This window comes from Pseudorasbora parva, chromosome 25, assembly GCF_024679245.1.
Source record: "Pseudorasbora parva isolate DD20220531a chromosome 25, ASM2467924v1, whole genome shotgun sequence".
NCBI lineage: Eukaryota > Metazoa > Chordata > Actinopteri > Cypriniformes > Gobionidae > Pseudorasbora > Pseudorasbora parva.
This window is the reverse complement of record NC_090196.1, coordinates 5,342,874-5,368,994: the sequence shown is the minus strand read 5'-3', so window position 1 is coordinate 5,368,994 and position 26,121 is coordinate 5,342,874. Positions and strand designations below refer to the sequence as shown.

Sequence of the window (26,121 nt, the reverse complement as noted above, 5' to 3'; positions counted from 1 at the left end):
GCGCTTAGGTTTGAAAATAGGGATCATACATTTATCTAGAAAATGGTAAAAGAGAAATTATAGAAATATCTATATAATCAGCCTGGTTAAAACCAGACCATTCTCAATATTAGCTGAGTTATGGTCTGGCAAAGCTTCATAGACAAAACATTTCCAAAGGGGCGTCACCAACGGACGATGGCGTATGCAGAGCGACGGAGAAACATCTGAGACAGCAATTCTCTGTTTGTGATTTCGAGGAAGATGTCGCAGCGGCTTCTGATGACTTTTGTCGTTGTTGTAAAATAAATATGATAATATCTGGTGTCCACTTACACTCTGTCAACATTTTTGCAAAATTTGGAAAACCTAACAGCATCTCAGACTGACTGAAACATCTCAGACTGACGGTCGAACAGAAAACATCGAGCTCTGATCGCATTTGCACCCATTGTAAAGCATTTGTATTGCGATTAGAACGCGATTTGCAATATTTTGTCTTTGGAAAATTGTGTCTCACAAACTTTATTCAAATTCAGTCATTTCAGATGTGTTAGAACATTTTCAGACTTGAGCATAGTTACGCTAGTTATTTATTTACAGCTCTGGTAACTAAAGCAGATCTGGCAACCCGGATGCCAAAACACAACTGACTTCGTGATTGGTCGATAGGTGGAGGGCGGAGCTTCAGGCCAAAACACAACATGTCAACATCAACATCGTTTGAGCTGCAACAGCAACTTTTAAAAGACAATATCCTGGCCGGACTACTGTCGTCAGTGATATAAGTATTCGAAATGAACATGATTTCTTAATGTCTAGTGACATATCAGGGCCATTTTATGATTATTGAAATACCTTTCTTACAAATTGTTCCTTTAAATGTTAAACTTCTTTTACTATAAGCACCACGTAGAATTGTGTCATGTGCGAGATGTTGAAAAAGACGCAAAAAAGATTCTTCCTATAGTATTGATAATACAGGCATTTGCAAACTGCACAACATACAAAAATACTTCAAAAAGGCATAAGGAAAAAAACAAGTAAAGATACATATTAATACCCACGTATTAACAATGAGACCAGGCTGGTCTGCAATATAAGTGGTACACTCTCCTTTTAAACGTCCATTCCCGCTCTATGAAAGTCAGTTATAATACTGCCTTCAGCTCCTTCAGTGTTGACCTCTCTACATTTCTAATCTAAGGTCGGTTCCAGGCAGCCTCCCTCTAAACAGAACCAGACAGAGTTTCTTGTCACACTGATCAATGACCTGTGACCAAGTCTGGGGCCCTGCTGACGCCCGTGGCCAGCACAAGGGTCCCGTTGTTCAATCTGACACGACGCGTCAGGGATCCAATACCCAGATAACAGAATCTGAGGGAAGACCGTGGATCTCAACACCACTAATCCTCCTGTTTAGCACCTGTTTATGATATGACAAATTGAAACCCCCACCGTGAAGGTCCTGACATTATTGCATTTCTGCTCAAAACATTAATTCAACATGGCAACTGAGTTGATTAGAGCAGGGGGCCGAGCGTGGATATTGGCATATGTATCTGATAAAAGCCAAAGGAATATAGATCCGAACCCTAAAAAAACAAATACTTCACGGGGTTATATTAGAAACAAACAAAGACGGAAAGGGACATTTTTGGCAGTGGCTAGGATCCTGCGGCCTTGCCCCACTGTGACCTCTGACCCCGTGTTAAAGGCAGAGCGTGCAGAAAGACGGAGGAAAGCGTCTGCAGATCAAAAGGAGCTGACAGATGAAGGCGAGGGGTCTGCGTGACCTTGACTCTTAAACTTCAGCTGCGTCTCCAGACGAGAAAACACTGACGTGAGCTCTATTCATTTGTTTGCTAGCAATGCCAGATAACACAAGCTGCTAATTAAAGACAGATACCACACAATCTAAAGTGTCACATCAAAATGGTGTGTGCTAAAGCATTGCCGGGCATCACAGGATCATTTAAAGGGGGGTATAATGCTATTTCATGCATTCAGACTTATTCACATGGTTAAAAAGTTGGATTCTCATGCTTAAAGGGTAACTAAACCCTAAACCAACTTTTTGTTTAGCTAAAGGTGCCCTAGAATGAAAAATTGAATTAACCTTGCCATAGTTCAGAGTTCAGTACATGAACTCAACACCACAGAAAAATATGTGATTGTCAACATAAGGCCGACTGTGAGGCAATCGCTGGGATCCTTAATATGTACGCCCCCAATATTTGCATGTCAGCCCATGTTCATTTTCAGGAGGAACTACGCAGCTGAATCATCAGTTCAGCAGATGAACAAGCGTCACGCGAGGATAGCGAAAGCAGCAGATCATGGAAATAAATGTCATGTTCCAGGCTGTGCAGGGGACGTGAGGACTTTTCATAACCTTCCCACAGATAAACAATGTCAACAATCATGGTTGATGTTTTTTTACAATCGGCTACCGCAACAATTTAACTCAAAGTTGCTCGGCCCATTTCACCATGGAGAGTTTTTCTAACCTGGGACAATAAAGCAGGATTCGCTCAGCGTCTGACACTGAAGAAAGGGCCGATTGCAACCCTATTCCTGCAAGCAGTAAGTAGTGATTTTATCCACTTCTTGACTGTCGAACCCATTCCGGGTTAAACTGAACGTTTCTTAGTAAGACATCATTATGATAACATCCCCTGTGTTGTCTAGATCTAACGCAAGATGCTAATACTGGAAACTCCGACTAGCTCACATAACAGTTTGTCAAATGACAAAGGTTAATATTTTTTCCTGCCAGTGTTGTCATAAAATATAACGTTAGATACGCATGTCGATCCATTTTGACAGATTGAAATTTAAATTAGCCTATATTTCATCATTATCACATAACTCAGAAACGAACTACATTTACTACTACTGTTGAGTTGCTTACAGATCGCTGAGTCGATCCTAACATCACCTTCACCATCTAAGTTGAAACGATAGTCATTTGACAAGACTTCTAGTCAATTTGTTAAATAAATATACATTTTTAAAAACTGAAGTATGATTATTTTGCAGCGGGTGAGTAATAAACATGACACTGACTATTTTGAGTGACTTCTAAATTACTTTATTTGGCTAAATAAATCGACTTTTAAATCTGTACTCTACTGTCAAACTGTAACGTTACTGTAAACTACATATTTACGCGCTACCCAGTTCAGTTTTTGATTCAAAGTTAAGAAGCTATCATTGTCAAATCATTGCCATGACGGATGGTATAGGTGTGTTAGCTGTCATTGATTAGCAGTGAAACAGCCAATCAGAGCAGAGCTCAACATTAATATTCATGACCCTTCCAGATAAGGCAAAAACAGAGATTACATCCTAGGGACAATTTATAGGGTTGTAAATGGACCTGTAAAACTGTATCTGGACAATTTTTGACTTTAAATAAGCCACATACCCTCTATGTAGATATCAGAGAACAATTTAACATATTGTTTCAACTCATTCTAGGGCACCTTTAATGATATGCAAGACTGGGGCTTTATTGATTCTCTTTATTGATTCGAGTAAATGTTTTGACATGTGGGTATAAAGTGTTTTAATTCTATAAAATATGGTGTAAAAACGTCTTAGTGCTGCCCTCTTAAAGTTGAACGGTGGCTACTGCAGTCAAATTTTCCTATTGGACGTTGTAGGACATCATGATGTATGATGGTACTTCCAACTCACTAACCGCGCCCCTTGCACGAGAAATGTTTTCCCATGGTCCCATGATGAGAACGGCTTCACTCACTCCAGTACGAGCGCTCGTGTTACATGAAGCCGAAACATTATAAATTAAACGTACTTGACACTTGCTTTCAACATTCTAATGAAGAAAATAAGGATAAATAATGCAGTTGTAAGTACACGTTAAGCTTTCCTAGTGATATTTTTGCCGCCCGTCATGTCTAGATAATTTTCATACATCATACAAACCCTGACACACAAATTGTTGCCGTGGTTACGAACAACAATAGCATAATTTGCTGGCTTATAAAGTCTAACTTTTATTTGGGGAAATCTGTTTATAAAAGGCTATTAGGTTTGAACTTATTTGTCCTGCACTTCTTTGGTGGCATTCAGCATAAGGATTTGACTGTTCAGTGTTCGTGCATTCTTTCTTGCACTGCTGCTTCGCTAGCATGAATGAATGAATGAGCATCGTCGGCATTGGGAGTTGACGAAGTTTGAGCCTCCTCCACTTCAGGTGAAGGACTTTCGAAAAGTTTTTTCAGAGTACGGCCGAGAATGAAGTCATGCAGGGTGGAATTCCTTGTATGGGCACTTCTCCCAGATAAGCACGCACACACACACACACACACACACACACACACACACACACACACACACACACACACACACACACACACACACACACACACACACACCAACCAGAGCGAGCACAATAGCGTGCCCATCAGCGCGGACATTTTGTTTTTAGATCACGCAATGTCACTAAAGAAGTGTGTTTTTAGTTGAGAGGAAAACATACCCTTGTTCATCTTCCCAAATAAACCAGCATTGAGGAAAAAGTGGATGCAGTTTATTTTTCCAGAGTTCTGCAAGTGTGTTTGTCCGTTCCCGGTCATGAGTGGAAACCGCAGGGGGTGAGTGAAACTGCATCAAATGTGTGTGTTTTGTTGGCAACCAATGCATATAATGTGAACAACACGAACGTATAGTGAATCGAAAGATATCTAGAGATAATGCCATGGTGTGTGTGTGTGTGTGTGTGTGTCTGTGTGTGTGTGTGTGTGTGTGTGTGTGTGTGTGTGTGTGTGTGTGTGTTTGTTTTTGTGAAATATCAGGACAAATGTGTATAATGACATGGGAATGACATAGGTATTACAAGGAGAGGGTGAAATATGAGGACATTGGCCATGTCCCCACTTTTCAAAATGCTTATAAATCATACAGGAGTTTTGTGTGTGTGTGTGTGTGTGTGTGTGTGTGTGTGTGTGTGTGTGTGTGTGAAGGGTAGGGTAGGTTTAGGGGCAGGGGCAGTGTAGGGGGATAGAAAATACGGTTTGTACGGTATAAAAACAATTACGCCTATGAAATGTCTGCACATTTCACAAAAACAAATGTGTGTTTGTGTGTGTGTGTGTGTGGCTCCCCCCACTGCACGCCTCCACATCTTCGGCTGTTTCTGGAAAGAATCGGTACAGCACATCTGTCTTTTGTAAATCTGATAAAACTAAAGACTCTTCAGAGATATGAAGGATGTAATACTACTCTATAGGTACTCAAGATTAACATGAGACTGGCAGAAACTGTGTTATGTACCCTTTAACAATCTCAAAATGCTACGACTTACTTATTTGAGCATGAAAAGTGATGTAATAATTGCTGGAAACTCAAGCTAAAACAGAACAAAGATGAGCCCTGCAAATACGTCACAGGCACACTCAGGTTCACATCCCATGATGCCTTGTGCTGAGGAAATTCCAGCTGTGAGAGGGCAGACCCCAATAACAAGATCTATAAAAATAACTGTGACATCCTGTTGCTATGGTCAACAAACAGCGAGATGATTGATGAAGACAAACTGCTGCCGTGATGGGCATTGCAAGATATCTCTCCAAGACGGCCTGTCTTACCCCAGCCCTTGCGGACACATGAAAGGATCTGAAGTCTCGCTCTCATACAGATCAGATGTCAGAGCTCCGTTTTCCCGCTCCAGGTGTTTATTTAGTTGTTTTCTTCAGCAACTTGTTCAGATTTTACGTGCCTCAAATCTCAAAGAGGCCATTGTTATTGGAAAAACATGTGAACACCTTTAAAACAGTCATTAAACGCAAAAACAAAACAAAAAAACATGTCATTAATATGTTTATAATATGAATATCCAAACTAGAATATGAAGAGGGGAATATTGGCCTCTGATAGCACTTGCAGTTTATTTTTTTTATATTGTAGTTGATCATTTATTATTAACTCTATCCCCACCAGCAGTTTTTTTAAAGTTGCCAGCCACCGCAAGCCTTTTTGATCATTTCCACAAAAGTTTCATAGCCCAAAGAATATTTTATTGTATATCTGAGCGTGCAATATATCAAACGAAAGAACAGACCTCTGCGTTTAAATAATATATATATAAATCTTTTTATTATAGCTTCATGCATTCTTTCTTTATATCAACACTTGAATATTAGTGAGTTTCATTAAAAAAGCAACAAAAGCAAAAAAAATAAATAATTAGCTTTTTTGCCAAAGACTACATAATCTATATTCAGGTAAACAGTCAGTTTTGGAACGTAAATATAGTTGAGAAATGAAGTAAATATAGTCGGCTTTATAGGGGCTATGACTCATCTTCTGAAATAGAAAACACAGCAACGCCGCACGCAAACAGAATGAACTAAACAATCTAAAAAAATTAAAACAATTAAAGAACATGCAGTTTGTCTTTTACCTTATACCTCTACAAAATGAATAGCCTATAAATCAGATCTTCAGTTCCCGCGGTATATGCTAATTTAACGGAGTTCACAGCAACGAAAGCCAACAATTCAAGATGCATTTTATTCAACAGCTCATTTCAAATTCAAAGACCGCAATATGAGAGAGAGCGACCTAAGCACTGGTAAGATCATTTATTAATTTGTATTGAAGATGATTGTGTTTTTGAGCATCTAAGACTTATTTTAAGCTTCATTTACGGCCATTTGCTTTGGCTTGCTTTACTCATTTGGAGCAATGTGTGTTGCAGAACCATCATATCTATCTGACATTTACACATTTACACTTGCAAATGCTTTCAGACCATCTTCTGAACTGGTTTGTTTGAGTGATCGGAATTTAATGTCTCGAAAGAATCTCGGAAAGCCTTTATGCCTACTCCTGGTCATTTCGCAATCAGATAGATACCTGGTCAGAGAATACGAATGAAGGAACCAGTTGTAAAATGGCCATAACTCTAGCAGCTGCACTGAAGACTCTATAACCATATGTCTTGACATTCGTGTAAGATATTATGGTCTCATGTAGTTTCCACCAGGGTTTCTTTAATTAATAAATATAAAACAAAGGAGAAGCCTAAAAAAGGTCCGAAGTCCGGCCCACGTTTAGGTATGATGTGAAAATTGGCCCGAAGGCCTGCACTATAGGGGCGTAAAAAAGTCGGGTCCCGTCGGGCTCGGGCATAAATGCAGGGCTCTAGTGTGAATCTAGGTTCTGCTGTTTGCACAATAAAATAAACACATGAAAAAAGTCTTCTAAATGGGTCACAGACGCTCGTCAATTGTACTTTTATGTAATGCCAATTCAATATTATAATCTTATCAGTTAACGGTTAATAATCGAACGGGAAAATTAACCGTAATGAGCATCCCTACAAACATTATTCAAAATAACTAATTTTGTGTTCAGCAGAAGAAAGAAACTCGTACAGGTTTGGAACAACATGATGGTGAGTAAATGATGACAGAATTCTCATTTTTGGGTGAACTATCCCTTTAAAGGTCCCAATATACTCATGACAAAGCTCTTTTTCGTTCTTCGCTTAGGGGTAAAGAGACGTTTGAAATAACGACCAGTGATATACTGTTAGCGAACATCAAGACACCATCCACACTGATGAAAGTGACATTTAAATGAATATGTAAATATGTGCTGCACGCTTTCCTTTCAATAACAAAATAAACACCACAAACATGGCAGCAGTGAAAAACAGCAGTTAAGAAAGCATCTGCACAACATACAAAATCTGGATGTTTGCACCAGCACTGCAGTTTAAAGCTACACTGTGTGATATTTTCCCCCATCTAGTGGTGTAAAGCTATATGACCATCCAGTGAATAATAGTTTCTGTTCCTCTCAATTTCGATTTCGTTTCAACTCCTACGGTGCCCGATTTATTCAAAGATTATGGCTTCCATTTCGACCACTTCGATGAGTGTTGCTTCAAGTGATGAGGTAACTTTTGAAAACTATTATAATTTGCAGTTATTTAATTTGCCAAATGATCTATGATCAAATTAATCTATGTAAAATTAATAATAGTTTTACGTTTTCGTTATTTTTTACCATTTCATTGCTAACATCAGCTATCAGGTTCCCAGACGAATGCAAGCTAATCTTAGTAAAGTAATTTTTATCAGTGCTATCGTTATTCTGTATATTGTACGACATCACTAGCGTAAGGCAAACAAATTATAATGCAATTAAAATATTAATCTCATGTTATCCGTCATAGAACACGGATTTATGTTACAAGGTAAACAATACTTTTTCATCATTGACTCGAGGAAAGCTATCCTAGACGTTGTTCTAGTGTTATGCACAGCACACCATGATATAATTAGCCAAGCAACAATAAAACTTCCAATATACACAAATAGGCTGAATTAATATTACCTGTCGAGAAGAAAGCAGGCAACGTCGGCGTCCTTTTTAAAATCGTTGCTCCTCATGAACTCTTTCCATCTTGGAAAGGCCGCTCCAATATTTACTTTTGTCTTGTTGATTTGCCTGTTGCGTTGCCGTCTTAATTATCTTTTCCGCTTCCCTGGCGTCTCTGATACATATCCCCAAGACTAAGAGTGATGCTTCATCATCATATAGCAGCCTCAAGCAATCCTCCTCTTCACATTCGACACAGTGCCATCGAGTGTTAAAACGCGAAAGGTGAAGCTTGAATTTACGGGTATGTCCCTCTTTGGCTAATGTACTTTCAAGATGGAGGAGCAACATGGCGACCGCCATCCGAACCCCTCACCCGTATGTATTTTCAATGGCATATTATAAACTTACGAGAATACTTTATTACTTGAAAGAAGTAAATATACATTAATGAGCACATATATTTTTGAAAGAACTAAGTGATTTTAGCTAAGAATAAACTAAAAAAGTTACACAGTGTAGCTTTAAGTGACGTCATGTTTATTTATATAACACTTGATCAATGTATTGCTTTAAAGCAGCAGCTTTGTCTCTGAGCCCGAGAGACAAAAAAATTATTTACCAAAATTATATATATATATATATAAACACACCCACCTTTTAAGTCATCACCACAGACCAATAATAGGTGAGTTTGACCTGATTTCACTAACATCAAAAAACTTTAAAGATGTCATGAACTGGCTTTTTTATTTTTTCATACTGTTGTCTGAGGTTAACTAATGATGTTTGCGTGGCTTTTACATTCAAAAACATCATAACTAATAAGTAATAGGCTATTTTCTCCACTGGTTTTGAGGCTCTCTCCTGAACGCTGGGTTTTGATAGGTGTGTCACTGGAGACTTGGAAGTAAACGCCCACGGCTAGGATTGGATAAGATTTGCATATTTAATGAGCTTCAGCTCCCCTGTCAGTTCATGAGGGAGAGGAGAGATTGAAGGAGAAGCGGCAACCGGAATGATTCTCTCGACCACAGGGCTCGTAAACATATTTATCAAACAAATGATTTATTTCTCATCCACCCGCGTTTGATTGGACTATCATTTTTATATTACACATAGCCCGCTAGATCGGTCGATATAAGCGCGAACCGCGCATACACACACAAACGTGTGTGTGTCGCCCTTCAAAAGTCGAGACTCACTGACACGCTGTCGAGACAACAGCACAGATCAAGAACGGAATATAATGAGATTGAACGGCCTGCCGGGCTTTCCGAGCCCTGGCCCATACGTGTCTGAGTCCAGCGTGCTAAAGGTATGTTTCTGTTAGACACGTACACATAAGCAAAACGATCTATAACAATGCAGTACTATTACATATAAAAACACGTTTTACTCACGTAAGTGTGTTGCACCATTCCAGTCGGATCCAAATCCAGCATCGACCAGAGACTGGTTTGCAAACGATTCCGCAGTGAACTGAAGTGAACACACAAACGTTCTTCCCCACGTCAGCTGGAACTACATTACAAATAAAGTTCAACCACTCATTCCTAATATTAGGATCCGAAGGAAGCTTATGCAGCGTTTGTGTTCTTCCACAACTAAAAATAGCGCAATATCTTGCTATCTTCCTCGGCATGTTTATTGTTGTTGGCTAGCATGAACTGATGATCGCCTCCATGAGTCGGTGGGCGGGGCTACTGGATTAGACGTGCTATAGAGGCGTGTTTCGTAGCGCTATGACGTAAGAATGAAGCACAAGACCTCTGGGCCTGGTGTCTATAAAAGCTTTTCTTTGACTAACAAGGAAGTTTTCAGCTCTGAAACTTACAGGATATTCTTATATTACCATGAACTTTTATATATCAAAAGCTCAAGGGAAAGTTGATTTCTCAATTAATCACCCATTTAACTGGTAACATGTACCAGTAGATAACTTCATAAGGTTTTTTATTTTTATTTTTTATTTTTTAGTAATGGTGATTAATGAGGTCAAAAAAACCTTTTGTACACATATTTATGCTTTGACATCAAGACTACAGCAAAGGTTTCTAACCTTTTAAAAACAAATATGCATGTTCTGCATGAAATGCAAATGTTTTGTTCACCTATATGTGGGCTGTTTAAAAAAAAATCTTTATTTTCTGCCAGCAATAACAATATGCTAAATCACGAGTGAGCCGGAGGTGAGTCAGGTCTATTCTTGAACAAGGGAAGTGCCGTGTTGGCACACCAAACCCAACTGTCTGGTGAACTCATCCCAGCGTGGTCTCACTGAAGGTGCTGTTCAGACCGTGAATACTAACGTGGAAATGGCCGAGCTGGGGCGCTCACTCTGTTAGCACTGACAGAATCAGACAGCTAGGTCAGTGTTTCGCTCGCCGGGAGAGCAGATACCAAATCAGCAAGTTTTGTGCCCTTTGTGTGGACACCGGGGATGGAGGAAAAACATGCAGTAGCTTATGCTACATACACCAATGGATGCGAGTCAGCTACTAAATCATTACCTTAGTTTAGCTAAACTAGAAGGCTAGAATCTCACTATCATTTTGCCAACAGTTCCTTATTTCTTATGTGCCTCAAACAGAGTGTACTTAGAGTTTTTTATTCATGAACGAAGCAGGTAAGGTTGAGGTCAGGACTTGAGCCCTGCTGAGAATTTATCACCCCAACATAAAATTAACAAGAGAAAGGAGCCGTAATTGGCAGGCCAGTTGGTACCCGGCCAATAAAGTTTACAGCAAAGTTAAAATGAAAATTTACAAGAGACAAACTCCCCTCGTTTATTCTGAAATTAATGTCTCTGGTTGTTTATTGCTCTGTTGCCTACTGACATCTATTTTGAAAGAAATGCTCCCATCAGCAAGTTTATGGTGTAGTTTATTATGTGGTCTCAAAATTCATGGGCATAAATTGTAGATGCTCTGTATTTGATTTTCTGTATTGCCTGTTGATGAAAGTCTGAAGACAGAGATTTGCTTATTAATTCAAGCCCAGAGTATACTTCCATTTTGACACAAATGCTTAGAGTGTGCATACTTAATGCATAGCCTTTCTAAGTATACTCCATTTGATAGCTTGTGTGAACAAAAGCGGTCGACTCATGCATATTAGAAAGATTAATCCTTGTCCAGTGTTTCTCTGCACTATTGTGACCAATGAAAATGTCTTTGCACTCTTAAACTTAAGTTGCGTGCATCTTAGAACCCACTCACAAATGAGCTGAGCATAGAAATATCAGGCTGTGCGAGTACAGTCAACGTATAATGCTGATGATGACATTTACATCACGCACACTGTACCCATACCTTAGAGTATGCATAAACAGTAAAGTATAACTTGGACTTCAAAGTTCACCAAAAAAAAAAAAGAAATCAGTCCTATTTTACTCGGCATCATGTAATTTCAAACCAACATTGATTTAAAAGAATAAAACAAATGGCAGAAATATTATGGGAGTGAAGATGCCTTTGTAGTTAATTCAGCATAGACGAAACATGTCTAAGTCTTCTGAATCCAAAATGATGGTGCATTCAAGTCATCATATTTACAAGTCACATGAATGCCACCACAAAGTCATAATTACAACTGGCAAACTTAATTTTCTTTAAGCACAGACTTTCCAAGTTGGAGGCATGTAATATGGAAATATAAATATCTAATATGATAGTATTTACAACACCTTAATACATTGAATAAAAACATTAAAAAGCATAGTAGAGTTAAAAAATGTTGTTGAAATTTTTGTAGAAAAGATACATCATCTTGGTCCAAAAAAAAATTATTGCATCAAAATCAGTCACACGACATGAAAAAAATCAATGACCACTGACATATATTCTGACAAAGAAAAATATCTAAAAATAGCAAATTTGAGGTTTTAATATGTGCACATGCAAGTGAGAGATTGCAGGCCTATTCCAATAGATTTTAGGCTATTGGAATACATTAAATGTATTCCAATAGCAAATTAGCCATATCATCAGCAATTTATGACTTTGGTCGGTTTCTCACACAAAGCAATTTTATGGCTTCAGAAGATGTAGATTACAGCACAGAAGTCATATGGGCTTTTTTATCATGTTTTTTGTGGGAATGTGGATGAGCGAGAGACGTGGGAGGAGCGAGTGAGACTGGTGCGTGATTAAGAATGAGCGTCACTTGCGTGGCACACCGGTCTCGAGTCCACTTATAAAGGAGCTCGGAGGCATATAAGGAGGAGTGACACCAGTGAAGGACGAGATAGGACCAGGCCTGGAATTTACGTTATGTTTTGTTTATGTTTTATTATGTGTGTGTGTGGCAGTCATCCATGAGGGGCGTTACTTTCGTTTAGTTTATTTATTATTAAAGTCTTTAAATGTTTGCCAGTTCCTGCCTCCTTCTTCCTTATTAAGACATTTGTTATAGTTTTATGGTGTTTTTTGCTTGGTTTTCGGAGCTTGACATGCCCAGGACCCTGTAAGATTGAGTAATCAGTTCAATGGCTCGGCGGGGCGTTATCCAGTAGCGTGTGATGTCATGAACAGTCAGCTAAAAAACATACGCAGACCAAACAATGTCAGATTCTGCGCCTTCAGTAAGCCGTCTTGTCTGTGTTCCTACCTGACCTCGCTACATCACGGATGTTCTTCGAGGAGGGAGTCAAAGCATGTATGTCCTCACAGGTTCAAGTCCCGCTTCTGCCCAGGCGGAGCGGCGAATTAGATTGCAGGGACTGTAGATGGACATAGTGGAGGGGTTAGAGAGGGGTTTTGACTTTTCACTGCTCTTACCCCTAGATCCAGTACCTTCACTCAGGAGTTGAAAGCATGCTCAGCGGTTTCTTTTCACCCCTTGCTGAAGGCCCAGTGCTGTAGCTATCCAGCTCCGAGGATGGGCTGTCTTCATACTATGTCCATCTTTAAATTATACTAGGCCAATTGATGAAGGGGAGGGCATGGGCCCAAATGCTATTAAAGAACTGAGCCAGACCACAGATTTGTCTCTCTGGGTCACCAACGAGATGACCAGAGTCATTGGTCGACTTTTATCAGCCCTGGTGGCCAAGGAAAGAGACATATTTGGTTAAATCTATCTGGGATCAAAGAAAAAGTTTAATTCTTACTTCTGGACTCCCCGTTTTCTCCTCCTGGCCTTTCCGGTGACACTGTCATGTCAGTCTCCAAGACGTTGCAGGAGGCAAAGAAGTCCCAGTCGTCTACAAGCTCCTTGTATAAGATGTGGCAGTAACAGAGTGTCAAAAAAGGATAGGGGGTTAGGTCCAATTCTAGATTTGCACCAGCTGTATCGCACGTTGAAAACATGCAAGTTCAAGATGTTAACCTTGAAACTAATCATGACTTAAATCAGATCCAAGGACTAGTTTGTCATGATAGATCTCAAGAAAGCATACTTCTATTCATCCATTTTAGTCCTAACACAGTGAGTTCCTCAGGGTCGCTTTTGGGGGCAAAGCTTACCAGTTTTGAGTTCTTCTTTTCAGCCTACCTTTGTCATCCACACCTTCATGATGCATGGGCGCAGCTATGGCTCTGAAGCGACTACAGAGTATTTTGCATACTGAAATATATCAACAATTGGTTGATTCTTGCAAAATCAGAGCAAATGGCGGTTGGACATTGAGATGTCATCCTCAACCATATGAGGAAATTGCGGTTATGGCTGAAAGGCAAGAAATGTGTTCTTTCTCCACTATAGAGGACCACTTTTCTGGAAGTGGTATGAAAATCAAAGCCCTTGTTCTTGTCCCAGGGTCCCAAGTTGGGTGTGCGTTGTCATTGCAGAGACACTTATGACCGACGGGGGAGCACTTATGACAGCTCTCATGGGCTGGGGAACAATTCTAGAGGGTCACTAGGCACTGTGTGTGTTGGTTCATAATCTCTCGTGGCACATAAATTGCCTAGAGTTCAGGCTTTGAAACTTTTCCTTCTAAACCTCAGGGGCCATCATGTGCTTGTCCGGACAGACAATACGTCAGTGGTAGCCTGCATTAATCATCCAGATGGTCACTGCTCATGCCCCATTTACAAATTGGCATACCATATTTACCAGTTGACAAGATGCCCTCACTACGGACAGTGTACATCCCTGGATGCCAGGGAGGAGACATTTTCTATTATGCAGGGGTTGAGGCCCAGGGAATGGAGACTCCACCCCGAGGTGGTGAAGATGATTTGGAGGGATTTTGGCCAGACGGAAGTAGGCTTGTTTACATCTTAAGAAACGACTGCCTGCTCTGGTTCTCCCTCACACATCCAGCCCTAACTAGGGTTAGATATAATGGTGCACACATGGCCAAGGCTGTGTCTGTACACCTTTACTAGTTCTAGAGAGGGTCCACGCAGACAGGGTCTGTCTGATATAAGTAGCCCTATTCTGGCTGCCCCGAGAATGGTCTTTCGAAAGATGATTCGAAAGACCGCCGTTCGCCAGTTTCTGTGTTTACTAGAAGCACGCAAACGCTAGGCCGTCGTCACTATGGCCCCGCCCACCGACTCTATACACAATGTGATTGGCCTGGCAAGAGTTTGGAGTTTACAGCTCAGAAGGGTATTGAGAGTTCCTAGACGACACTTGCGGGCAGATTAGATTTGCTGCCGCTAGGGTGCATCTAGATTTCTAGGCTATAACTCTAGTGCTCCCTCCATGAGGAAACTGTACATTGAACCAGCCCATTAAAACTGAAAAAGGAAAGGAAATTATGCATTCCACGAAGCCCCTAAACAAAGGGGAAACAATATATTTTAATGTGTTTGCCTTCTCTTACAGTTATATAGTTGGGTAATCATACAGTATTGTATATATAATTTGCGGGTATATAGTTTGTAAATTCATTATCATCAGGATCTGTTGCACACCAAATCCTCCAACATCATCCTGGCATCTTTTCTTACTATCTTCATGTGATGAGTGAAATATGATGCACTGTAATGTAACCAACTACTGCAGCAAGCCTAACCATGTCCCTTTAGGGGCTCCATAGAATGTGTTACTCATTTTATTAAATGTATTTCTCAGGGTTTGTTGTATTGTTAATATGTTATTCTCAGATTCTCAGATATTATACTCATTCTCTTACATACAAACTCTTCACGATTCAGATTTAGTTTTCAGGCACATACCTATTTTCTATACCCCAGGTACGTGCCTAAGGTCCCCACTAATGTGGCACGATCTATAGTGTTGCAGGCCTTTTGCCTTCCTCCCTTTTGGATGTCAGACCAGTAGAATCTAAACTTCCCCAGTCATGGATTTGCCTTGCCTTGGATGTTAATGTCCATAGAGCTGCCCTGTGTCAAAAGTATGATCATTGTTGTTGATGTGTTTTGGGTCACCTAGATGAGAATCACCCAGAAACCAAAGAAAGGATGAGCAAGTGGATAGTCGAGGATTTTTCTCTTGCATATGAGGCATGTGGACAGAATCACCTATGGCTGTCAGAGCTAATTCAACTAGAAGAATAGCAGCTTCCAGAGCCTTGTTGTCAGGGGGATCCCTACAAGAACTTTTGTTATGTGGTGGGCTGGTCCTCTCTGCACATATTTGCGAGATTCTACAGCCTATACTTGGACTCCAACCGAGTACCAGGTCCTCATGTTGTGCTCGCACTTTTCAGTATGGCAGAGTGGGTATTAACATTCCCATTAAAGGGGATGTCCATAAAGAGATTTTTTCCTTACAGTGGGTGAGTAAAAGGTGACAGAATTAAGTATTTAAATGTGGAAACACTCCAATGTTTTCTATAACCAAAACATAATAGCACCACAAAAGTGGAAAAGAACAGTACAACAATCAGTACATTTCTCTAAGATTTTCATACTCACTAACATGAAACAGCATCTTTCTGAATTGCTTTAAAAACATAAATTAGCTATATGGGCAATTTAAGGGTTTCTCTGTTGACCGTGCTGTGTTGTCTCTCGCTGAGTGTGTATTAATGAGCTTTTCCCTTCATCAATGACACACAGGGTCGCACCGCTGACGGCAAAGTTCACAGCCCTGTTTACAGCTCAGGTGAGAGATGCTCGGGGAAGAGGTGTCACCTCTACGATAATTAAAAAACGCAAGCATTCACTGAGGGGGCTGTCCTTCAAACGCCTACATGCTGTTCTGGGAGAAGACTGTTTCTATACTCTGCAAGGAAATGGTTTGAGAAATGTGAAAAAAATGCTTAAAATTGCTCAATCCTCTCCCCCAAACATTGTATGGTATGGTAAATCGATTAATGATAATAGTAGTTCCTGCAACATTATATAAAATACAGCAGGATCCAATACAATGTAACAACCACATATTTTACATGATTCTACATTCATATATACTGTTTGTAGTATTCGTCATAAATAAATAAATAAATACGTAAATAAATTATTTGCTGGACTTACTACTGCCAATAGATACTCAGACATGCTTTTGTAAGCATATAAGACATACTGCTGCTGAATATATAGACATGCAAATATCCTATATGAGATCCATAAAAGTGGAGGGTTTCAGAGCAACAATTACCAGCTTACAACAAACACTAACCCAGACTATTCACATGTTGATAAAAAAAACCTCATTGGCCTCGAAAACAGCAGAAACCAATCAGCTTGTGCCATGTGGTAATAATGTGATTGCTTGCAGACTGCATGTAAATCTATCAGTCTTTGCCATTTAGAGTTTATGACTGAATCAGATAAATATTTTATATATATATATATATATATATATATATATATATATATACACACACACACACACACACACACACACACACACACACACACACACACACACACACACACACACACACACACACACTCACCTAAGGGATTATTAGGAATGCCATACTAATCCTGTGTTTGACCCCCTTTCTCCTTCAGAACTGCCTTAATTCTACGTGGCATTGATTCAACAAGCTGCTGAAAGCATTCTTTAGAAATGTTGGCCCATATTGATAGGAGAGCATCCTGCAGTTGATGGAGCTTTGTGGGATGCACATCCAGGGCACGAAGCTCCCGTTCCACCACATCCCAAAGATGCTCTATTGGGTTGAGATCTGCTGACTGTGGGGGCCATTTTAGTTCAGTCAACTCATTGTCATGTTCAAGAAATCAATTTGAAATTATTCAAGCTTTGTGACATGGTGCATTATCCTGCTGGAAGTAACCTAGCCTGACGTGTTCATACTCAATTCTAGTCAGAATATGAGTCTGAAACTGCTCCATTAGGCTGTGATTATGAGGCATGTTTCAACTAGGGCTGGACAATAATTCAATATCAATATATATCGCGATATAATTTTTTTCAATAACGGTGATATGATTTTTAAACGCATTTCCGATATTTCGATATACATTACAGTATTCCTCACTGACTGACGTTCAGGGCGCAGCCGTCAGAAACACGATTGGCTACTTGCGCGATGACGTACACAACGGACACGCAGCCAGTGCTCAGCTGTAGTAGGCTGATAGATCAGATAGATCCAGCGCGGCAAGTTTTAGCTACAAAAAGAGTTTCCCTGACTAATCCAAATGTGACTGGACGAGCGTCCACAAGTAAGGAGAAAGACTAACTTTCTTTAGTGACGTGGAAGTGGTTCGGCTATCTACAGCACTATTCACACGGGATTAGTATTATAGAGACCTCTGTGATTTTACTTGAATTTACTGACTTCTCCCGGATATGATAGACTTCGTTATATAGATATCTGTATGAAATCATAAACAAGCATCAATATCGTTTTGATTATTTTACAGTAGCCTAATAAATAAACATAATTTCGTTCAGTTAGCGAACAGACGCCATGAACTGAGCTCAGACCAGCGGCAGGAATCAGATTTAATTTATCACGAGTGAGAAGCTGACAATATACGGCGGAAGATTCAGTTTCAAATGCAAAAGTGGCTATTTAAACAAGCTTGTCATTGTTCTGTACTGTTCTGTTCTGTTTTTCATTAAGAACACACCATTCAATCAGATTACTCTCAAATTGATAATCATTCTAAAGTGAAAGTATAATCCGTGCGGGCGCGGCTGCACAGGAATTCATAACAGTGCGCATTATGAATGCAGACTTTATTCTTCGTGAAAGATAAAGATAGAAATGCTCACAGGAAGAAAAAAAGCTTGCAAAAATTATATACGATCCGCCTAATCCAGATAGTACTAGTCCCGTGCGAATGGGGCTGATATTAAACTTCAGGTTTCAGTGTGCTGCAAAATGTGCCGGAGAGGTGCCGACTAGTAGGGGTGTAACAATACATCGACATAGATGCATCAATCTAATGTCTAACAATACGATGCCAAGCGTTAAAAATAATCCATGTAGACTATTTGTGTAAGAGGCAAGTGGCACATTTGTTTTAATGCTTTCCACATTTGCACACAATGTCATGTATTAACACCAACGCGGTCAGCCTCGTTTAAATTACCTTTCAATGCTTGTGAAAGACGATCAGACATGGCTTCACGAAAATGTATCATTTGCTCGTGTTTAAAGCCTTGCAAAAAGCAGCGTGCACTCATCTCAAACAGCACAAATAAGCCACTGAATTGAGTCTTCTTTTATTTTATTTTTTTGCATCAGTAGATAAAGGTATAGTTTTGCATAAAAGGAGAATATAGCGCTATGAATCGTTCTTCACTGAAATTTAAAACTTAAAAGAAAATGCTCAATAAACTGCGTCTGCGAAGTGAGTCTTATGTTTATTTGACGGTGATTTCGCATTTCTTGTTCGTATAAAGGCTAAATACAAATAAAAGGTGAACATTAATTTATTTGTACCGTTTTTATTTCTAAAATATTATATAGTTTTATAGGAGGAGGTTTCATAGACTTGGAAAATTAATTTTTCAGAAGTTTGTAGGTACAGACATCCTTTGTGGCAGTTCTTGGTAATTTTTCTAAAGCTTTTATATAGTTCATATCGATATCGAAATTATATCGTATCGACCGAAATTAAGAAATATATTGTGATATAAATTTTGGCCATATCGTCCAGCCCTAGTTTCAACCGAACCAGGAAAGACCTCAATTGGATAGACCTACAACCAATCAGAGCGACGCATTACGTTAGTTGTCAAATGTCAACAGACAGGATTCAACTGCACTGTGTTGCCAAGTCCGCATTTTTTTCCGCGGTTGTTTTCTATGTCCGCAGGTTGAAGCGACTATTATGTGATATATAGACACATGAGTGCGTATTTTAGCTGGTAACCTTGCCAAAATAACACACATTTTACCCCCCAAACACCATTTTCCCCCCGGAGAACCCCCTGAGAAGTTTAGGGCTAGTAGTTAGCGGATTTTGTTGTAAAAACTTGGCAACCCTGTCTGCAACACGCGCTGGAATAAACGATATTTGCCGGTGTTGTAAAAAAAAAATAAAAAATAATGATACACAGAGCACTTACCCAACATGATCATCATCTTTGAGAGAAATTATGGAGCTCTCCGTTTAGGATTCGAGTAAATATAATCCAAGCCCCTTTGATGACGTGATGATTACGTTACTGTTAATCATCTGTCCATCATCGTCTAAAGCCCGCCCTGATGATTTCATTGGTCTGAACAGTTTCTGTTCGGGGATAATTACTCCTCTATGGAGCGAGTCCAGACCAATTGCCCGACCTAAAAATGTTGTGGGCGGGGCTAAGTTCGGCTGGCATCCAGGCTAGAAGTAACCATCAGATGATGGGTACATGGTGGTCATAAAGGGATAGACATGGTCAGAAACAATGCTCAAGTGGGCCGTGGCATTTAAATGATGCCCAATTGGCACTAAAGGGCCTAAAGTGTGCCAAGACCAAAAATGCCAAAACATGCACCACACCATTACACCACCACCACCAACCAGCACAGTGGTAACAAGGCATGATGGATCCATGTTCTCATTCTGTTTACGCTAAATTCTGACTCTACCATCTGAATGTCTAAACAGAAATCGAGACTCATCAGACCAGGCAACATTTTTCCAGTCTTCCACTGTCCAATTTTGGTGAGCTCGTGCAAATTGTCGCCTCTTTTTCCTATTTGTAGCTGAGATGAGTGGTACCTGGGGGGGTCTTCTGCTGTTGTAGACCTTAAAGGGATCCACCTTAAAGGGATACTTCACCGCTTTTTCATATTAAACTACTGTATGTTATTCCCTTAACTAAAACGAGTTGATACATACATCTCTCGTCTGAGTGCGTGCACTAAATCTCTCTGACGCAAGGTGACAATTGGATAGTATTTAGCTTAGCCCACTAAGCCCAGTTCATTCACTATAGTACCAAACAGAGATCAAAATCCAGAGATCCAAAATCCTGAGACGAGAGAGTTAAGTATCAACTCGTTTTAGTTAAGGGAATAACAGTTTAATATAAGAAAAAGCGGGAAAGTATCCCTTTAAGGTTGTGCGTGTTTTGCAAATGCTTTGCTGCATACCTCGGTTGTAACAAATGGTTATTTCAGTCAAAGTTGCTCTTCTATCAGCTTGACTCAGTCAGCCCATTCTCCTCTGACCTCTAGCATCAACAAGGCATTTTCACCCACAGGACTGCCGCATACTGGATGTTTTTCCCTTTTCATACCATTCTTTGTAAACCCTAGAAATGGTTGTGCGTGAAAATCCCAGTAACTGAGCAGATTGTGAAATACTCAGACCGGCCCGTCTGGCACCAACAACCATGCCACGCTCAATATTGCTTAACTCACCTTTCTTTCCCATTCTGACATTTTTTTATTTTATTATTTATTTACTTTTTAAAGATGGAAGAGATTGACATACCATAACTGAAGATGCTGTGATGCTCCTAGTGTCTTCCTCAGGTCCCTCCTGTTCATCACTCTGTACAACACATGAAAACACATTTAACTCAGAACAACTATATTACTGTACCTAAGAGTCAATTTGATATTCTCAAAAGGCTCAGAAAATTTATTTTTTCTCATTTGATTGAAATAACATGTATTTTGTGCCATATATATATATATATATATATATATATATATATATATATATATATATATATATATATATATATATATATATATATATATATATATTAACGCCCATTTAGAACATAGTGAAAGTAAACTGTAAGAATAATTGTAATATTCATGATTATGACATCTGAGGCCTGAACTTATTAACATATGGACTGGCAAAAACAGTCCATTTGATTGTAAAGAACAGGGTGGAAATTTGTCACGGAACATAAAGTTGTAACTGGGATTTTCCGGTAGAGGAACCTTGACCAACTTACAGTAACAAACGTAATTTAAGCAGTTGTCAACTCGCTTCTTCACTTCAGCGCGACCACTGTGTGTGTGTGTGTGTGTGTGTGTGTGTGTGTGTGTGTGTGTGTGTGTGTGTGTGTGTGTGTGTGTGTGTGTGTGTGTGTGTGAGTGTGTGTGTCATGAGCAACAGAGAGAGCAGAGGCTGGCACTCTGCAGCTCCACGGTCCGTTTAATATTGTTTCGGTGTCCATCGCTAAATAATAATGTACATATCGTAATTACAATGAAAATATAGATTCATCTTTCAGCCCTAATTTCTAACCTCATGAAAAACTCCCTCTGCTCACCGACACTGTGTCTGTGGCCAATACCAACAAGTCCAGGACAAGTCAGAGACAAAAGAAAAATGAGACCGGACTCGAGAACTACAGCATTACTACTATGTACTAGCATTTATATTGTAAATTCATGTTTTTACATTATATTCATATTTAAAATACCTATACCCATATCCCACCTCAACAGTATAGCCCTTTTTTGCAATACAACTGCACAATAAGCTTTGCTCCAAACATGTATGTTTGTTTGTAAGTACACAGTACTTAAAGGTGCCCTAGAATGAAACATTGAATTAACCTTGCCATAGTTAAATAATAAGCGTTCAGTACATGGACATCACATACTGTGAGTCTCAAACACCATTGCCTTCTACTTCTTATGTTAATCTCGTGAATCAAAAACACCACGGGAAAAAAAGTGCTTCTCAACATAATCCCAACCGTGACGCAAACGCTGGGGATCATTTAAATACACGCCCCCAACATTTTGATCTGTCCAGACATGTTCATTGTCAGGCGGAACTGACGGAGCGAATCATCGGGACTGCAGGTTACTGCAACTTAAGTATGATGTTTTTGCATGCTTGTATTTCAGAGTACATCACAGTCACTGCGTAGCCTAAATTGTGACTAACGTTATATAAACATGCAATATTGTTGACGAAAAAAGACGAGTCTAAAATCACTGGTTTTGGTTTGGGAAAGAGCATTCGTGCGTTTGCCAGATTTAAATTCCACAAACAGAGCTTTTCTGTGAAAAGAACACGTATACTACCATATGCACGCGAGCTCTCTCTCTCTCGAGCGCCGGTGATCTGAAAACACCAATAAACAAGTAAGCTGCATTTTATCAATCTCCATTTGAGACTTAAAGTGGCATTCAGTCGGTCTGTGTTCTGTCAGGACTCACGAGCCGCTTCACTGAACAACTGAACTGCTGTGCTGTTAGCTGTGAGCGGCTTAAATAAGCCAATCAGAGCAGACCTTAACATTAATATTCATGACTCTTCCAAATAAGGCAAAAACAGAGATTACATCCTAGGGACAATTTATAGGGTTGTAAATGGACCTGTAGAACTGTATCTGGATAATTGTTTTGCCCTTAAATGTCCCATTCTTTGCATGTTTTCGAAGCTTTGATTATGTTTACAGTGTGCAATATAGCATGAGTTCATGTTTTGCGTGTAAAAAAAAAGAGTATTTTTCACACAATTTACTTATCTGTACAGCGCTGTTTCCTCTGTCCTAAAAACGGCCTGATGATTTTCTTGTTCTATGAAGTCCCTCCTTCAGAAACACGTAATGAGTTCTTATTGGGCCAGCGCTTCCCGTGTTGTGATTGGACAGCAGCTTAGCGCACTTTGCCCGGAAAGGTCCCGCCTCTTACCATAATGGGGAGATACAAGCGCTGAATGCGCGCTCTTCTCCACGTGGGAGAGCAACAAGACCACGCCCCCTATTTTGCGTGTTCTTATGGGCGGAGGGTTCGTCAACAAACGGTTCTAGTGACGTCATTACAGCAGGAAGTGCAGCGGTGTAGTCCAAACCGGCCGCTCGCTGTAGGCTTTGAAAGGGAACTTCTGTTAAATAAAATATCTCGCTTGGCATTGAACTTTGAGCTTTATAATTTCACAGGTATTATTTATGCCCCAACAGCAACATTACACACTAACTAAAGTTTGAAAGATGGAATCACGAAGAACGGGACCTTTAAATAAGCCACATAATCAGAAAACTATTAAACATATTGTTTCAACTCATTCCAGGGCACCTTTAAAGAGACACCTAATATAAAAGTGTTTTTTAATTCTACTTTTTTACATCCATCCATTCCTCTATTTCCAGTGGGACGTAAGATAATTAGATCAACAGAATAATAATTATTTTAAAAAAAAGCTCTGAATAAATAATAGGCATTTACCCATGAACAAATTTTAACACAAAGTATTTCTCTCTTTTTCCACACAAACAACCAGTCTATCCCTCGTTCTCCTGTCAAACAGCAGTGAAATATGAGGTTCTGACAGCTAGAAAGGCCTGCAGTTTCACACCACTGTACTGTCAGACAGAAGAGTCCTCACTGAATTTTAAACAGACTTCATTTGAGAGAGAAAAAAACTGGTAAGAGTGAAAGCTATGACTCTTTCAATATTTATAGTTCTTTTTTAAATGTTTATCTTAATTTAGTTAGAGGTCTTAATTTTACAATGGACTGCAAAATGTCTGGTCTTGAAATAATGTATCAGCTACGCTGATGCAGGGCAAGTAAGGCACTTGCTACTGCCAATACACACATGACATGCTGCTGTGAGCAAGTAAGACATGCTGCTGCTGCTGCAAAATATAGCATACGTGAATTACCCGTAGCAGATCTATACAGGTGGAGCTGGGGAAGGTGGAGGGTTTCTGAAAGTGTGCTGCAATTGCTAAAACAAATGCTGACAGAGTTAAACAGTGAGCTCATTGGCTTCTGATCCAGCAGGACCAATCAGCCTGTGCCATCTAGAGTTATACAAATTTATATGATGTGATTCATCTGCTCATATGAAATAATATGAAAAACAGACAATCAAAAGATGATCAAAATGATCAAACAGTCATATGTAATCATATGTAAAACACAAATGAGGATGTACAACAAATGAAAATATGCAACAAATCAAAATAGTTATACATTACTGTGAGAATGTGTTGGATGAACTACATTAAAAGTTATTGTAATATCGCAATAAACGCAGATATGTGGCCATACATTACATTGCCAATGTATTGGGACACCCCTCCAAATCAATAAATTCATGTTTTCCAATCACTTTTTGTCCATTGGTGTATAAATCAAGCACTAGGCATGCAGATGCTTCTCCAAACATTAGTGAAAGAATGGGTCTCTCTCAGGAGCTCAGTGAACTCAAGTGTGGTGCCGGGATAGGTTGCCACCTGTGCAATAAGTCCATTCCTGACATTTCCTCACTGCTAAATATTCCACAGTCAACTGTAATTGGTATTTTAACAAATTAGAAGCAATTGAGAACAACAGCAAAAAGCCAGGAAGTGATAGGCCACGTAAAATCACAGAACGGGGTCAGCACATGCTGAGGGTCACAATGCGCAGGAGTCTGCAGAGTCAATAGCTATAGACCTCAAAACTTCTGTGGCCTTCAGATGAGCTCAAGATCAGTGTGTAGAGCTTCATGGAATGGGTTTCCATGGCTGAGCAGCTCATCCAAGCCTTACATCCCCAAGTGCAATGCAAAGCGTGGGATGCAGTGGAGTAAAGCAGCCGCCACTGGACTCTAGAGCAGAGACGTGTTCTCTGGAGTGACCAATCACGTTTCTCTGTCTGGCAATCCAATGCATTGTTTTTCAGGGGTTAAGCTTGGCCCCTTAGTTCCAAGGGGGTAATCTAGCACTCGGAAAGCGTTCCACCCATAGGGGCGGCCATTGCTAACCCAGCCATCACCTGCTGTTAGCATCCCATTGACTCCCATTCATTTTTGTATCACTTTGGCAGTAAATCACTTTACATCTGAGGCTTTTAAAGACTCCATTTGTCCATTGAATATTTATAAAGAAACACGACAATGCATAAAAGGCTCCATTACCTTGTATCTTACACTATCGCCCCATAGAAGCTGTTTTTGTAAAAATAGGATAATGATTGCATCATAACCAACGTGACTCTGTCGCACAGTAATTACCGTATAGACAGGAGGAGACGCTCGCAGGCAATCTTTTACTGTCTATGAGGCAGTCGGGGGGACGTGGAGACATAAAGTCTGATAAAGTCAAGGGAGAAGAATGGGGAGAAGCCAATAGTGAGCCAAAAGCAACGGGAGAAAATATTTAAACAAAGTGATTCAGATTTTACTTTCCACAACTACTAGAAGACTTACAGCTGTCAGACAGGTTGCTTACGTCACATCTACGTCGTCAAGCTCAGTCTGAGCCTGCGCAGTTTGCTCAGCCATCAGGAAGTGAGTCCCTCTGATTGGCCTCATTTTCTGCCGTTGAAGTCAATGGGATCGCTCTGTCCATTTCTTTTACTGTCTATGCTTAGTCCCAGTGAAAAGAACTCTTAATGCTACAGCATACCAAGACATTTTGGACAATTTCATGCTTCCAACTTTGTGGGAACAGTTTGAGGATGGCCCTTTCCTGTTCCAACATGACCGTGCACCAGTGCACAAAGTGTCAGTCCATAAAGACATGGATGAGTGAGTT

General features: G+C 39.9%; 1 protein-coding gene across 3 annotated transcripts in view; it reads right to left on the bottom strand.

Annotated features, from left to right (window-relative positions):
* The window catches only part of LOC137065097 (ankyrin repeat domain-containing protein SOWAHA), a 179,935-nt gene that overhangs the window by 92,839 nt on the left and 60,975 nt on the right, over positions 1-26,121 (bottom strand). For all 3 annotated transcript variants that reach the window (XM_067436662.1, XM_067436663.1, XM_067436664.1), the window contains one exon: positions 21,111-21,170. In XM_067436662.1, the coding sequence (XP_067292763.1) occupies positions 21,111-21,170 (60 nt within the window). The remainder of the gene's footprint in view (positions 1-21,110; positions 21,171-26,121) is intronic.